Source organism: Oncorhynchus gorbuscha, linkage group LG17 (genome assembly GCF_021184085.1).
Source record: "Oncorhynchus gorbuscha isolate QuinsamMale2020 ecotype Even-year linkage group LG17, OgorEven_v1.0, whole genome shotgun sequence".
Taxonomy (NCBI): Eukaryota; Metazoa; Chordata; class Actinopteri; order Salmoniformes; family Salmonidae; genus Oncorhynchus; species Oncorhynchus gorbuscha.
The window spans coordinates 22,122,333-22,138,542 of NC_060189.1; the positions used below are offsets into that span (position 1 = coordinate 22,122,333).

Here is a 16,210-nt window from a genome sequence, read left to right on the forward strand (position 1 = left end):
GTTCTGTTCCAGAAAATGAGAGGTTATTGAAATGACTCTACCATGTCAGGACTAGTTCCTATTACACTAGCCCATATTAGACTCCTCTTATCACCTCTCAGCCACTCAGGAAATGCTGCAACAATGGGATTTACAGGAAAATGGATGCATTATTTTCCCCTGAAAGCCCACATCCGGATATACAAAAGTGAAACCAGAGCATGTTATGCCATAATAAACCATATGAAATGTTCATGAATGTTCCCCCTCTATTCGAAATCAAATTTTATTTGTCACATGCGCCATGTGTTAAGTGTTAAGAAAGTATTTACGGAAATAAACTGAAGTAAAAAATAAAAATATATAATTAACAAATAATTATGGAGCAACAATAAAATAACAATAGCGAGTCTATATATAGGTGGTACAAGTACAGAGTCAATGTGCGGGGACATCGGTTAGTTGAGGTAATTGAGGTAATATGTATACTACCGCTAAAAAGTTTGGGGTCACTTAGAAATGTTCCTGTTTTTGAAAGAAAAACACATTTCTCATTTTTCCCCCATTTTTTGTCTAGCTTCTTTAAATAGTACCCGCAAAACACCCGTCTCAATGTCAACAGTGAAGAGGCAACTGGCCTTTTAGGCAGTTAGCAGTTAGCATGCAACTGCATGCCCCGAAAGACCAAAGCTCGACAATCTCTGCCTCATTATAGCATGATCAACTGTATCAAAATGTCACAACCGTGTGCAGAGAAGGACCAAGGCGCAGCGAATGTTGAGTTCCACATCATTTATTATTGGTGAAACTTAACAAGAACAATAAACAATCAACGAACTGTGACATCATCGGTGCTACATACACTTACACAAAATACAATATCCCACAAACACAGGTGGGAACAAACACTACTTAAATATGATCCCCACTTAGAGACAACGATTGCCAGCTGCCTCTAATTGGGAATCATACAAATCACCAACATAGAAACATGAAAACTAGAACACACACATAGAAATAATAAACTAGACTAACCACCCAGTCACGCCCTGACCTATTCCACCATAGGAAATAAGGACGTGACGCAAAAACCTTAGCGACATCAAAGTTGGAGACTTTTATCTCCCTCACCAACTTCAAACATCTGCTATCTGAGCAGCTAACCGATCGCTGCAGCTGTACATAGTCTATCGGTAAATAGCCCACCCAATTTTACCTACCTCATCCCCATACTGTTTATATTTATTTACTTTTCTGCTCTTTTGCACACCAATATCTCTACCTGTACATGACCATCTGATCATTTATCACTCCAGTGTTAATCTGCAAAATTGTAATTATTCGCCTACCTCCTCATGCCTTTTGCACACAATGTATATAGACTCTCTTTTTTTCTACTGTTTTATTGACTTGTTAATTGTTTACTCCATGTGTAACTCTGTGTTGTTGTCTGTTCACACTGCTATGCTTTATCTTGGCCAGGTAGCAGTTGCAAATGAGAACTTGTTCTCAACTAGCCTACCTGGAGCCAGTGGGTTTGTAGATGACCTGGAGCCAGTGGGTTTGGCGACGAGTATGAAACAAGGGCCAGCCAACGAGAGCATACAGGTCGCAGTGGTGGGTAGTTTATGGGCCTTTGGTGACAAAATGCATGGCACTGTGATAGTGTTATGCAGGTGAATGAGGACCCAAAAGCGACTTGGCGAAAACAGAGTCTTTAATCCAGTAAAATAAAAATACAATCAAAAAACACAATTTCCACTCGTAATGACGAGAACCGACTGGAGACTCGATCTTGAACTGCAGGTTGCCTCGGGAAGGCACTTGAACTCAGCAGACTCAGACACCTGCTCACCACGCAGCATCTGAGGGAAACACGACACGACAGGGCGATACACAAACACAGCACGGTGAACAATAGACAAGGATCCGACAGGGCAGGAACGGAAAACAAGGAGAGAAATAGGGACTCTAATCAGGGAAAAGAATAGGGAACAGGTGTGGGAAGACTAAATGATTGATTAGGGGGAATAGGAACAGCTGGGAGCAGGAATGGAACGATAGAGAGAAGAGAGAGAGGAAGGGAGAGAGAAAAAGGGGAACGAACCTAAAAAGACCAGCAGGGGGAAAACGAAGAGGGAAAAGCAAAATGACAAGATGATATAAGACAAAACATGACAGTTAGACTGCATCGAATGTGTTGAGTAGGGTATTGGAGCCTATTTTGTAAATGACATCGCCGAAGTCGAGGATCGGTAGGATGGTCAGTTTTACAAGGGTATGTTTGGCAGCATGAGTGAAGAATGCTTTGTTGTGAACTAGGAAGCCAATTCTGGATTTAACTTTGGATTGGAGATGTTTGATGTGAGTCTGGAAGGAGAGTTTACAGTCTAACCAGACCCCTAGGTATTCTAAGTCAGAACCGTCCAGAGAAGTGATGCTGGACGGGCGGGCAGGTGCAGGTAGCGATCGGTTGAAGAGCATGCATTTAGTTTTACTTGTATTTCAGAGCAATTGGAGGCCATGGAAGGAGAGTTGTAGGGCCTTGAAGCTCGTCTGGAGGATTGTTAACACAGTGTCCAAAGAAGGGCCAGAAGTATACAGAATGGTGTCGTCTGCGTAGAGATGGATCAGAAACTCACCAGCAGCAAGAGCGACATCATTGATGTATACAGTAGTCAATGAATAGCATTCTCACATAGGTGTTCCTTTTGTCCATGTGGGAGAGGGCAGTGTGAAGTGCAATAGAGATTGCATTATCTGTGGATCTGTTGGGGCGGTATTCAAATTGGAGTGGGTCAAGGGTTTCTGGGATAATGGTGTTGATGTGAGCAATGACCAGCATTTGAAAGCACTTCAGGGCTACAGATGTGAGAGCTACGGGTCGGTAGTCATTTAGACAGGTTACCTTGGTGTTCTTGGGCAAAGGGACTGGGGTTGCAAAGGGTCGGAAACTTTTTTCTTTAATTTTATTTATTTATTGAGCCCACACTACTACACTGTCTGAGCCAAGGACTACATGCTTTCTGGTAAGTTTTGATTACAATAATGGGTGGGGTGAATATATTTTATATGACATACATTATTTTTTGTTAACTAGTAAATAGTAGCCTACAACAAAGTGTGTTTAAATCATTTCTAACTTCTTAACAATTTCTACTAGTTAGTTTTTGCTACCATGTGGGTTTTAGCTTGCTTGAGTCTGCTAACTGAGGAGTGTTAATTGAAATGTTTCCATACATGTTCATTTTAAAACATTTCTCTTACAAAGGAGTTGTTTAATCTAACTTCTTAACTATTTATCTGTACATGGAATTGTGTGTGTTTTTTTTTACACATTTCTTTCTAATCTTTACAGGAAAATGCCACGGGCACTATCTGATGTGTGGAAACATTTCACTGCAGGTAATATAGAAGGAAAAGCTGTGTACATTTGCAAATACTGTGCCAAATCATATGTGAAGAATGAACATAAAGATGCAGAATCATCTGGCCAAGTGGATAAAGTTACTGTCATGTTTTGTCTTATATTGTCTTGTCATTTTGCTTTCCCTTCTGTTCGTTTTCCCCCTGCTGGTCTTTTTAGGTTCGTTCCCTTTTTTCTCTCTCCCTCCCTCTCTCTCTTCTCTCTATCGTTCCGTTCCTGCTCCCAGCTGTTCCTATTCCCCTAATCAATCATTTAGTCTTTCCACACCTGTTCCCTATCTTTTCCTCTGATTAGAGTCCCTATTTCTCCCCTTGTTTTCCGTTTCTGTCCTGTCGGATCCTTGTATATTGTTCACCGTGCTGTGTCTTTGTCTCGCCCTGTCGTGTCGTGTTTCCCTCAGATGCTGCGTGGTGAGCAGGTGTCTGAGTCTGCTACGGTCAGTGCCTTCCCGAGGCAACCTACAGTTTATGGTCGAGTCTCCAGTCTGTCCTCGTCATTACGAGTGGAATTGTTTTTTATGCTTTGTTTTCCGCTCCGATTTGTCTAGGAGTATTGCATATTTCCTTTACTGGAATAAAGACTCTGTTTTCGCCAAGTCGCTTTTGGGTCCTCATTCACCTGCATAACAGTTACCTCAGCGCTCACAACAAGCAACCTCTGACAAAAGTCCCTCTACTTCTATTCGAGGTGAAAATTATGAATCAGACACCTTATCGATAGCAACAGCTCATGGTCCTCCTGGAATCAGAAGTTTTGACTCAATGGAGGAACGTAGTTATAGAAATGCTGATGAATGTCTTGCTCGAGTTGTGTATGCAACTGCTTCACCTCTGATGCACACAGGCAATGTGCATTGGAAGAGATTTCTGAATTTTCTTCGCCCAGCATACACCCCTCCAACCAGACATGCTTTATCTAATCATTTGCTGGATGCAGAGTTCAACCGAGTTCAAGTGAAGGTCAAGCAAATCATAGAGAAAGCAGACTGTATTGCAATCATCTCTGAATGTTCGTGGGCAAGGAATAATTAACTACAACATCTCCACCCCTCAACCAGTATTGTACAAGAGCACAGACACAAGAGATAACAGACACACCGGTCTCTACATTGCAGATGAGCTGAAGGTAGTTATCAATGACCTTGGACCACAGAAGGTATTTCCACTGGTGACATACAATGCTGCGAACATGAAGGCTGCTTGGTCTAAAGTGGAGGAGTCCTACCCTCACATCGCATCTATTGTCTGTGCTGCTCATGCACTGCATCTGCTCCTCAAGGACATAATGACACTGAAAACAATGGATACACTTTACAAGAGAGGCAAGGAAATGGTTAGGTATGTGAAGGGTCATCAAGTTATAGCAGCAATCTACCTCACCAAGCAAAGTGAGAAGAATAAGAGCACCACATTGAAGCTGCCCAGCAACACCCGTTGAGATGGTGTTGTCATCATGTTTGACAGTCTCCTGGAGGGGAAGGAGTCTCTCCAAGAAATGGCCATATCACAGTCTGCCGATATGGACAGCCCCATCAAGAGGATCCTCCTGGATGAGGTATTATGGGAGAGAGTGGTAAGCAGCCTGAAACTCATTTACATTTACATTTAAGTCATTTAGCAGACGCTCTTATCCAGAGCGACTTACACTCCTGAAACCTATAGCAGTAGCCATTGCATGGATTGAGGGAGAGAATGCCATCCTGTCTGATGTTCAGCAGAGGAAACTGCAGATCTGAAATACATCGAAAAAGCGTGAATACTTCTGCCTTCAAGCACATACACGCTGCAGGGTACATGTTGGACCCCAAGTATGCTGGCAAGAGCATCCTGTCTGTTGCAGAGATCAGCAAGGCCTATGGTATAATCACTACCGTGTCCTGCAACCGTGGCCTGGATGAGGGCCAGGTTCTTGGCAGTCTGGCAAAGTACACTTCCAAGCAAGGGCTTTTGGATGGAGATGCAATATTGCAGTCGTGCCGACATATCTCATCAGCCATGCTTCCATCTTCCAAATCCCACCAACATCAGCCGCCTCAGAGCGCATCTGGTCCTTGTTTGGGAACACACACAGCAAAGCATGCAACAGGCTGACCAATACAAAGGTTGAGAAATTGGTGGCCATCTGGGCAAATTTGAGGCTTTGAGCCTGACAACGAGCCATTCTCAACAAGGTTGGAAAGTGACAGTGAAGATGAGGTCTCAGTCTGATGTTCAAGACGTGGACATTGAGGAGGTCCAGGGAGAAGACATGGAAGCCTGAGAGGAAGGGGATTTGATGACGGGGATTTGGGCCTTGTCTGGTGTCTGAAGAAAATCCTTCACGTCCGACTCGTTAAAGAAAAAGTCTTTGTCCAGTACGAGGTGAGTAATCACTGTCCTGATATCCAGAAGCTATTTTTGGTCATAACAATTGGTGGCTTATTTTGTACAAAAAAAATAAAAAAATACACACACACACACACACACACACACACACACACACACACACACACACACACACACACACACACACACACACACACACACACACACACACACACACACACACACACACACACACACAAACACACACACACACACACAATAGCACAGTTGGTTATGAGCCCGGAAAACATCAGCCATCTCTTCTGGCGCCATCATTCTGTTACCGTTGTTTTACAGTTTTTTCAAATGTATGTTACTATAATATATGCCATTTAGTAGACACTTTTATCCAATGCAATTTACAGTCATTTGGCAAACATTTCACATTCAGGTGGTCCCTGGAATCGAAACCAATATCCTGGCATTGCAAGAACCATCTTCTACCAACTATCATATTGTACCAGACTGACCAATATAATATTACTATAATGGCCAGTCTGGTACAGTTTACATATAACACATTTTTTTCATTATTTTCAAAGTTTCCATATAACAATGATATCTGAAACTGATCACATTAATGGCAGGAAAATTATTTGAATATAACAAACTAAAAAACATAAAATCAAAATGCTTGCAAAGGTCAAAACCTACAATTATATTTCACAATTATCATGCGAGTCCGTAATAAATTGTTTAGTGCACTTTAACTGCACCTCCCATGATGCATTGTTTTCAGGAAGTGGATGCGTCCGAGTTGAAAGTTCAACACGTCCAATCCAAATGCTACAACAACAAACATCTTCAGGACGTTGGTATTGCGTTTATTTTGGCATTTTATTGTAATAAATAAAGATAATATGACAGGAAATAAGGCGAAAGACCTTTTGCAGATGGACCTGTATGGTCTACTGGGTATAGAAGGCACAGCGACGGCGAAAGAGGTGAGTGATAGCTAGGTAACTTGCTAAGATTCTATCTACGCTAGCTAACGTAGCTAACGTAATTGAAAGTAAAACACGTACCTACACGTTAATCATTATACACAATGAGTAAAACGATAACTTGGCTATATACACGGGGTACCAGCACCGTGTCGATGTACAAGGTATATATGGTCATAAAACTAGGAATAAAGTGATAGATAATGAACAGTAGCAGCAGTCAAAATAGTTAGTGCAAAAATGGGTCGGTCAATGCAGATAGTCTGGTGTAGCTGTTTGGTTAACTATTTAGCAGTTTTATGGCTTGGGGTAGAAGCTATTCAGTGTCCTGTTGGTTCTAGACTTGGTGCATCGGTACAACTTGCCCTGTGTGTTCTACGAGTAAAATATCTTCGCATGGCCACTAAGTGGCAGCATAGTACCATTCACAATTCTATGTTTTTTAAATGTTAATTTTTTAAAATTGTATTTTTAAATTCATTATACAAAAATCAACTTACAGTGCTACATCAAACATGTCTAACAAAACAAAACACAGGTATTAACAAGAAAATACTCAAACATACAAAAAATATCAATAATATAATACAAAAAAACTAAACAGTTTTAGTGCAATTGTATTCACTCTGAAAAAATCTTATTATAATGATTCAGGAAGATGTTATTCTTGTTGTTATTAACTAGGGTTAATGTTTTAATAAGATAATTAAATTCAATCAGAAAAATGTGTAATTTTTGGCAACAAGAATTATTTGGCAACAAGAATTTAAAAAAATTAACAATCATTTCAGTGGTCTTGTTATCATTGCAATAGTAACATAGACAGTGTTCATAATGGTAAATAAGTATTTTGCAATGTTTTCCCAAAATTCTGACAAATTTACATTCAAAGAACAAGTGAGACAGATTCTCACCTTTTTCACAGAAAATGCAGATATCATCAATTGCCACAAATTTGGATATCATGGAATTTCATGGATATATCTTACGTAAAATTTTTAAGTGCACTTCCGTAACTTTGTTTGGTATACAGTATTTGTAAGGCCTTAATCATGCATTTTTCCAGACAATATCGGGAATAAGCATGTTCCAGGAAAACTTTCCTCTTGGTGTAAATTGGTTTTGTGAATGAAGAATTTGTCTTATATATTTATTACAACAAGATCTCTCAAGTAAGCCCACGCCTTCCAATCTGAGTTCTGGATAAACTTTGTGATCATTCCCAAAATTAAGATGACTTGTGTAGTTGGACCACTGGGAATGGCGTTGATCACAGAAATAAACTCTCTGAAAGGTATTGGAAACTCTTTCAATGTTATAAATTGTTAATATGTGAGAATATTACCCCTGTTGTCGAAAATATCAAGAACAAAGTTAATATTCCTCTCATGCCAGCTGGGGTATAACAATGACTTATTCCTTACAGTTATGTCTGAATTATTCCTCAAAGGAGCTATATGTGGGGAAAGATTGTGCAGGAAACATATTTTCCAGGCCATTAAAGCTTGTTGGTGAAACCTAGCTAATTTAGCAGGTAATCTTTCAGGAATATAATTACATTTCAGTAAAACTTGAAGACCTCCCAATTTATTAAACACATTATTTGGAATGAAATACCATATTGAATCAGCATTGATCAAACATGTTTTCAACCAGTTTATCTTGAAAGTGTTATTTATGTCAACAAAATCCAACACTTCTAGACAGACTTCAGCTCTTTTGTTAGAAAGGACAGATTTTTTTTAGTTTGAGACTTATTTTTCCAGATGAAGTCAAGAAAGGTCTTATTGATCTCTTTACAAGTAGCTGGATTTACACATAACTATAATGAGGGGTACACAAAATGAGACAGTCCTTCTGCCTTGGACAGAAGTACTCTTCAAAGTATAGAAAGATCTCTTTGTAGCCAATTATTAAATATATTTTTAGTTCTCTTACATTTAGGAGAGAAATTCAAATGTTGTCTGACTAAGTATTTTTTTGACAAATGTATTCCTAAATATTTAACACAGTCCTTTACAGGAATATTTTCTATTTCTTTATCATCAGAGTCAAATAAACATAAGATTTCACATTTAGAAACATTCAGCATTAATCCTGATGCAATAGAAAATGCAGTTATAGCATTAAGGGCATGTGCGACCTTGTCTTTGTCTCTAAACTTCTTAGGGCTGAGATCCCGTTAACGGGATCGATATGACAACAGCCAGTGAAAGTGCAGGGCGCCAAATTCAAACAACAGAAATCTCATAATTAAAATTCCTCAAACATACAAGTATTTTATACCATTTTAAAGGTAATCTTGTTGTTTAATCCCACCACAATGTCCGATTTCAAACAGGCTTTACAGCGAAAGGACCACAAACGGTTATGTTATGTCAGAGCCAAGTCACAGAAAAACACAGCCATTTTCCAGCCAAAGAGGGGAGTCACAAAAATCAGAAATAGAGATAGAATTAATCACTAACCTTTGATGATCTTCATCAGATGACACTCATAGGACTTCATGTTACACAATACATGTATGTTCGATAAAGTTCATATTCATATTAAAGGAATCACAGTAAACATTGGCTCGTTATGTTCAGTAGCTCCAAAAACATCTGGTGATTTTGCAGAGAGCCACATCAATTTACAGAAATACTCATTATAAATGTTGATGAAAATACAAGTGTTATACATGGAACTTTAGATAAACTTCTCCTTAATGCAACCGCTGTGTCAGATTTCAAAAAAGCTTTACGGAAAAAGCAAACCATGCAATAATCTGAGTACGGCGCTCAGAGACGCAACAAGCCAAAAAGATATCTGCCATATTGTGCAGTCAACAGAAGTCAGAAATACATTCTAAATATTAACTTACCTTTGATGATCTTCATCAGAATACACTCCAAGGAATCCCAGTTCCACAAGAAATGTTTGTTTTGTTCGATAATGTCTATTATTTATGTCCAAATAGCTACTTTTGTTAGCGCGCTTTGTAAACAAATCCTAAGTCACGAAGCGCGTTCACTGGGAGCAGACGAAATGTCAATAAGTTACGTTACAGTCCGTAGAAACATGTCAAACGATGTATAGAATCAGTCTTTAGGATGTTTTTAACATACATCTTCAATAATGTTCCAACCAGAGAATTTCTTTGTCTTCAGAAATGCAATGGAATGGGAGCTACCGCTCACGTGAATGAGCGTCACAAGTTTGTGGCACTCTACCAGACCACTGACTCAAAGAGCCTTTATAAGCCCCCCCTTTACAGTAGAAGCCTCAAACAAGTTTCTAAAGATGGTTGACATCTAGTGGAAGCCTTAGGAAGTGCAACATGACCAATATCCCACTGTATCTTCAATAGGGAATGAGTTCAAAATCAACCAACCTCAGATTTCCCACCTCCTGGTTTGATTTTTTCTCAGGTTTTTGCCTGACATATGAGTTATGTTATACTCACAGACACCATTCAAACAGTTTTCGAAACTTCTGAGTGTTCTCTATCCAAATATACTAATACTATGCATATAATAGCAACTGTGACTGAGTAGCAAAAGATTCAGTATCAACAGAAGTGTATGACAGGGATGCCCAATTTTGCCATTTTTATTCATTTTGGTTGGTCATTTTGGAACTAAGGGGCCTATCCCAAACCATGAAAAACAGCCCCAGACCATTATTCTTCCTCCACCAACTTTACCGTTGGCACTATGCATTCGGGCAGGTAGCATTCTCCTGGCATTTGTCCGTCGGACTGCCAGATGGTGACGCGTGATTCATCACTCCAGATAACGCGGTCCCAGCTTTGATGCACCTGTACTGACCTCACCTTTTAGATGATAGCCAGGTGAACAGGCAGTGGCTCGGGTGGTTGATGTCCTTGATGATCTTTTTGGCCTTCCTGTGACATTGGGTGCTGTAGGTGTCCTGGAGGGTGAGTAGTTTTCCCGTGGTAATGCGTTGGGCAGACCACACAACCCTCTGGGAAGCCTTGCGGTTGCGGGGGGGTGCAGTTGCCGTACCAGGCGGCGATACAGCCCGACAGGATGCTTTCAATTGTGCATCTGTAAAAGTTTGAGGGTTTTAGGTGACAAGCCAAATTTCTTCAGCCTCCTGAGGTTGAAGATGCTCTGTTGCACCTTCTTCACTACACTGTCTGTGTGGGTGGTCCATTTCAGTTTGTCAGTGATGTGTACGCCAAGGAACTTGAAGCTTTCCTTCTCCACTGCGGTCCCGTCAATGTAGATGGGGGGGGGGGAGGGGTGCAGCCTCTGCTGTTTCCTGAAGTCCACAATCAACTCCTTTGATTTGTTGACGTTGAGTGAGAGGTTATTTTCCAGGCACCACACTCCCTGAGCAGCCCTCAGCACCCCCCCTGTAGGCTGTCTCGTCATTGTTGGTAATCAAGCCTACTACTGTTGTGTCATCTACTAACTTGATGACTGTGTTGGAGGTGTGCTTGGCCGCGCTGTCATTGGTGAACAGGGAGTACAGGAGGGGGCTGAGCACGCACCCTTGTGGGGCCCCAGTGTTGAGGATCAGTGGAGTGGAGGGGATGCTTCCTACCTTCACCACCTGGGAGTCGGCCCGTCAGGAAGTTCAAAACCCAGTTGCACAGGGCCAGGTTCAGACCCAGGGCCTCGAGGTTAATGATGAGCTTGGAGGGTACTATGGTGTTGAATGCTGAGCTATAGTTGATGAACAGCATTCTTACATAGGTATTCCTCTTGTGCAGGTGGAATAGGGCAGTTTGCAGAGTGATGGCGATTGCATCCTATGTGGATCTATTGGGGCGATAAGAAAATCAATGTGGGTCTAGGGTGGCAGGTAAGGTAGAGGTAATATGATCCTTGACTAGTCTCTCAAAGCACTTTGATGACAGAAGTGAGTGCTATGGGGTGCTAGTCATTTAGTTCAGTTACCTTAGCTTTCTTGGGTACAGTAACAATGATGGCCATCTTGAAGCATGTGGGGACAACAGACTGGGATAGGGAGAGATTGAATATGTCCGTAAACACACCAGCCAGCTGGTCTATACATGCTATGAGGACGCGGCTAGAGATGCCGTCTGGGCCAGCAGCCCTGCAAGGGTTTTACTTACGTCTGTCGTGGAGAAGGAGAGCCCACAGTCCTTGGTATCGGGCCGCGTCGGGGGCACTGTACTATCCTCAAAGCGTGCAAAGAATGTGTTTAGCCTGTCCAGAGGCAAGACGTCGGTCTCGGCGATGTGGCTGGTTTTCCTTTTGTAGTCCGTGATTGTCTGTGGTCCCTGCCACATACGTCTCGTTTCTGAGCCTTTGAATTGCGACTCCACTTTATCTATTTACTGACGTTTAGCTTGTTTGATTGCCTTGCGGTGTGAATGACTACAATGTTTATATTTTGCCATATTACCAGTCACCTTGACATAGTTAAATGCAGTTCATGCTTTCCTTTTCATGCGAATGCTACCATCTATTCACGGTTTCTGGTTAGGGTAGGTTTTAATTGTCACAGTGGGTACTACATCTTCTATACACTTCCTGATAAACTCAGGCATCGTATCTGTGTATGTGTCTAGATTATTTTTGCAAGCTACCTGGAACATATCCCAGTCCACGTGATCCAAACAATTCTGAGGCTTGGATTCTGTTTGGTCAGACCAGTGTTGAATAGTTCGAAGCACGGGTACTTCCTGTTTGAGGTTTTGCCTATATGACGGGAGGAGCAAGATGGAGATGTGGTCAGATTTGCCGAAAGGAGGTCGGGGGAGGGCCTTGTAAGCATTCCGGTGGTTACAAGCTGGTGGTTCCTTTTAACATGTCTTCAATAGTCCCAGGTAAGAAGTTTTAGGTTGTAGTTATTATAGTATATTATTATAGTACTATACCATTTGTATTTCATTAACCTTTAACTATTGGATGTTCTTATAGGCACTTCAGTATTGCCAGTGTAACAGTATAGCTTCCGTCCCTCTCGCTGGGCTCGAACCAGGAACACAACGACAACAGCCACCATCGAAGCAGCGTTACCCATGCAGAGCAAGGGGAACAACTACTCCAAGTCTCAGAGCGAGTGACGTTTGAAACGCTATTAGCGCGCACCCCGTTAACTTGCTAGCCATTTCACTTCGGTTACACCAGCCTCATCTCGGGAGTTGATAGGCTTGAAGTCATAAACAGCGCAATACTTGACGCACAACGAAGAGCTGCTGGCAAAACGCACAAAAGTGTTGTTTGAATCAATGCTTACGAGCCTGCTGCTGCCTACCACCGCTCAGTCAGACTGCTCTATCATATCATAGACTTAGTTATGACATAATAACACACAGAAATACGAGCCGTAGGTCATTAATATGGTCGAATCCAGAAACTATCATCTCGAAAACAAGATTATTCTTTCAGTGAAATACGGAACCGTTCTGTATTTTATCTAAGGGGTGGCATCCATTAGTCTAAATATTTATGTTACATTTCACAACCTTTAATGTTATGTCATAATTACATACAATTCTGGCAAATTAGGTGGCCCAAACTCTTGCATATACCCTGACTCTGCGTGCAAAGAACGCAAGAGGAGTGACACAATTTCACCTGGTTAATATTGCCTGCTAACCTGGATTTCTTTGAGCTAAATATGCAGGTTTTAAAATATATACTTCTGTGTATCGGTTTTAAGAAAGGCATTGATGTTCATGGTTAGGTACACATTAGAGCAACGATATGCACCGCATCAATTATATGCAACGCAGGACACGCTAGATAAACTAGTAATAACTACACATGGTTGATGATATTACTAGTGATTATGATTGATTGATTGATTGTTTTTTATAAGTTAAGTTTAATGCTAGCTAGCATACTTATCTTGGCTTACTGCATTCGCGTAACAGGCAGTCTCCTCGTGGAGTGCAATGAGAGGCAGGTGGTTAGAGCGTTGGACTAGTTAACTGTAAGGTTGCAAGATTGAATCCCTCGAGCTGACAAGGTGAAAATCTGTTGTTCTGCCCCAGAATGAGGCAGTTAACACACCGTTCCTAGGCCGTCATTGAAAATAAGAATGTTTTCTTAACTGACTTGCCTAGTTAAATACAGATTAAATAAAGGTGTAAAAAATTTATGAAAATAAAATCTGCAAAATCGGTGTCCAAAAATACAGATTTTTCCGACTGTTCTGAACTTGAAATCGGCCCTAATTAATCGGCCATTTTGATTAATCAGTCGACCTCTACACTCCACGTATCATGCACTGTTTGAGGAGCATGGTCTCGCTGCCCAACTGTTGATATTCCGCCCACTCTGTATGTCATGGGCTTTCAAATCTTGTTCCTGCAGCTACCCAGTGCTTAATTTGGGAAACCAAGTGAAATCTGTTCGGGAACATCAATAATAACAAGTTTTCGCAACTAAACATATTTCACTAAACTTGTTTCAATCCGTCTGTGCGCTGAAGAAGGATATAAAGGAGCGAGAGGAGGAGACGGAAATGCATGGTGGTGAGATTCTGTATAGCTGAAGATAATGTGTCACTCAATTAATTCTGAAAATAAAATAAAAGTCCCTATTACTAGGCTACTCTAAATCAAATACAAATTCACTAATTGTAGTCTTAACAGTAAGCCACCCTGCATAATCCATAAACCAACAGCATCGCCTAGGGCCATGTCCTCTACCAGACTCATGGATAGACATTTTGGTGCACAAGTCCATTCAGTATGCATAATAATGCAATCCTCACTCAAAGGAGATGAGTCAAATTTGTTTAATTTTGGAGTATAGGCTAGACCAATTATGTACCAAAGATTTCTTTAATCAATTTTGATTTATGTTTTTCTTCCATGCATAATGTGCGGTAGGCTATGTATTGTATAATGGAACAATCATAGTTTTAATTCAGTTTATTTTGGGGCTTGGGCTCATAAACCTTGCATATGCATAAGCTCTAATATGCATATGGATGTTAAAAAAAAAAATCACCTTAGAAAGCACTGTTGTGTTAGGCTTCGAAACAACATTCACAATAACCATGTTTTACACTGTTTCAAACTGCTGTTGAACTTCTTTCTTCAACTTGATTATCACAGTGAGGGTAGTTTAAAAAGTATGATAGGCCTACTGTTTTGATAATTGTTTGATGTGAATGTCCATTGCATTGATGTCAGAGTGCTTCCTTAGAGGGACAATAGAGCCCTGAGTACCAGACTTAGGACCCGATGGTAGTTAGCAAGTTGGGTACTACCAAAGCATGTCCAGAGTGTGCAGAAGGAGATTATCATGACTCAATGGTAACGTGCAATTTTACTGCAGTCATGACTGCCGATGTGGGGGTAATACAGTCTCAGAAACAGCCTAAGGGACCTACCTGAATTTGTCCAATAGAAACGCTTGTTTTGCTGTTTGCTTCCATTTGGTTCTTAAACGGTTTCCGTAATGAATACACCCCTGGCATAGCATATGAAGGAAACATGCAGATGCAGGGCAACACCACCTGGACCAGATGTCTTTTGAAATAATAAATCATGCTTATAAACCTAGCCAATACATCATGTTGCCACTTTCTCTGGCAGCACTATTCTCTCAAGTTATTTCAAAACAGGACTGGTTGAGCCAGCATTTGGATCAATTCAAGAAACAAATAATCTGCCTCAATATCTTTTGTTTGCAGATCAAATTGTACTGCAATCTGCATGTTCAACAAGTATCATGTTTGATTGCTTGCTCAAGCAAAAGGCTGCTCCACCCAATTGAAACAGAATGTAACAGGTTAGTCTGATTTGATTTTTATGTGCAGACATGGGTATTGGGTTTACTCTGTGAAGATTCCCCTTCCCTTGTCCCATTTTAGCTGCTCAGATTCATGCTCCATGGGTGATAGGCCTACATGGGTGTCCCTGAATCCAGTAATTTTCACAACCACCTTCTTGTTAAGTTTCCAGCTCTCAAAATCCGCAGGCCAGAAGAAAATTAACATTGCTGCCAAATTGAGGGAAGAACTTAATTTCTTAATTGGATTTCAAAGTCCCATCCGCCCCAGAGGAGTATGTTGGGGAAGTTAGTGGTTGTGGCTTTGACAGAAAGAGTCCCCGAAATGGAGAGTCAAGTTCTGTGAGGTCTACTGATGGTCAGGATAGATAGTTTACTGTAGTGCGTACACAAGTGAGCGTGTGGAGACTGGAAGGCCTTAAAACTATGTGGTGAAATCTATGAAGACCGCTACTTTGTCGCAGTTGTTTTTGCCCAATGCTACACCAGCAGGACTGCTGTTTATCATTGAGAGAGGAAATACCCCCTCCAGGAACATGTTAATGTGGGCTTACCACAACTTGTAAACCATTCCCTGACGTACGCCGGCTTCCTGTTACTCCTCCTGGTTTGAATGATCTGTCTTTATCTCTGGTATCGAAATTCCTCTCATTTTGGATTCCTGATATTATAGCCAGGGACCTGGAGTTGGTAGCTCGGAACCTGTGGTTTATGCACATCACTGAGTGACTCGTTTTCTGGAACCAGATAAGAAAAAAAAACGTTCTCCCT

The 16,210-nt window shown here is 41.0% G+C and overlaps 1 protein-coding gene across 1 annotated transcript in view; it reads left to right on the forward strand.

The window, feature by feature from the left end:
* Positions 1-6,506: 6,506 nt before the first annotated feature.
* The window catches only part of LOC124001371 (dnaJ homolog subfamily C member 17-like), a 56,608-nt gene continuing 46,904 nt past the window's right edge, over positions 6,507-16,210 (forward strand). Inside the window, exon 1 of the mRNA XM_046308113.1 lies at positions 6,507-6,713. Coding sequence (XP_046164069.1) covers positions 6,630-6,713 — 84 coding nt within the window. The 5' untranslated portion in view covers positions 6,507-6,629. The remainder of the gene's footprint in view (positions 6,714-16,210) is intronic.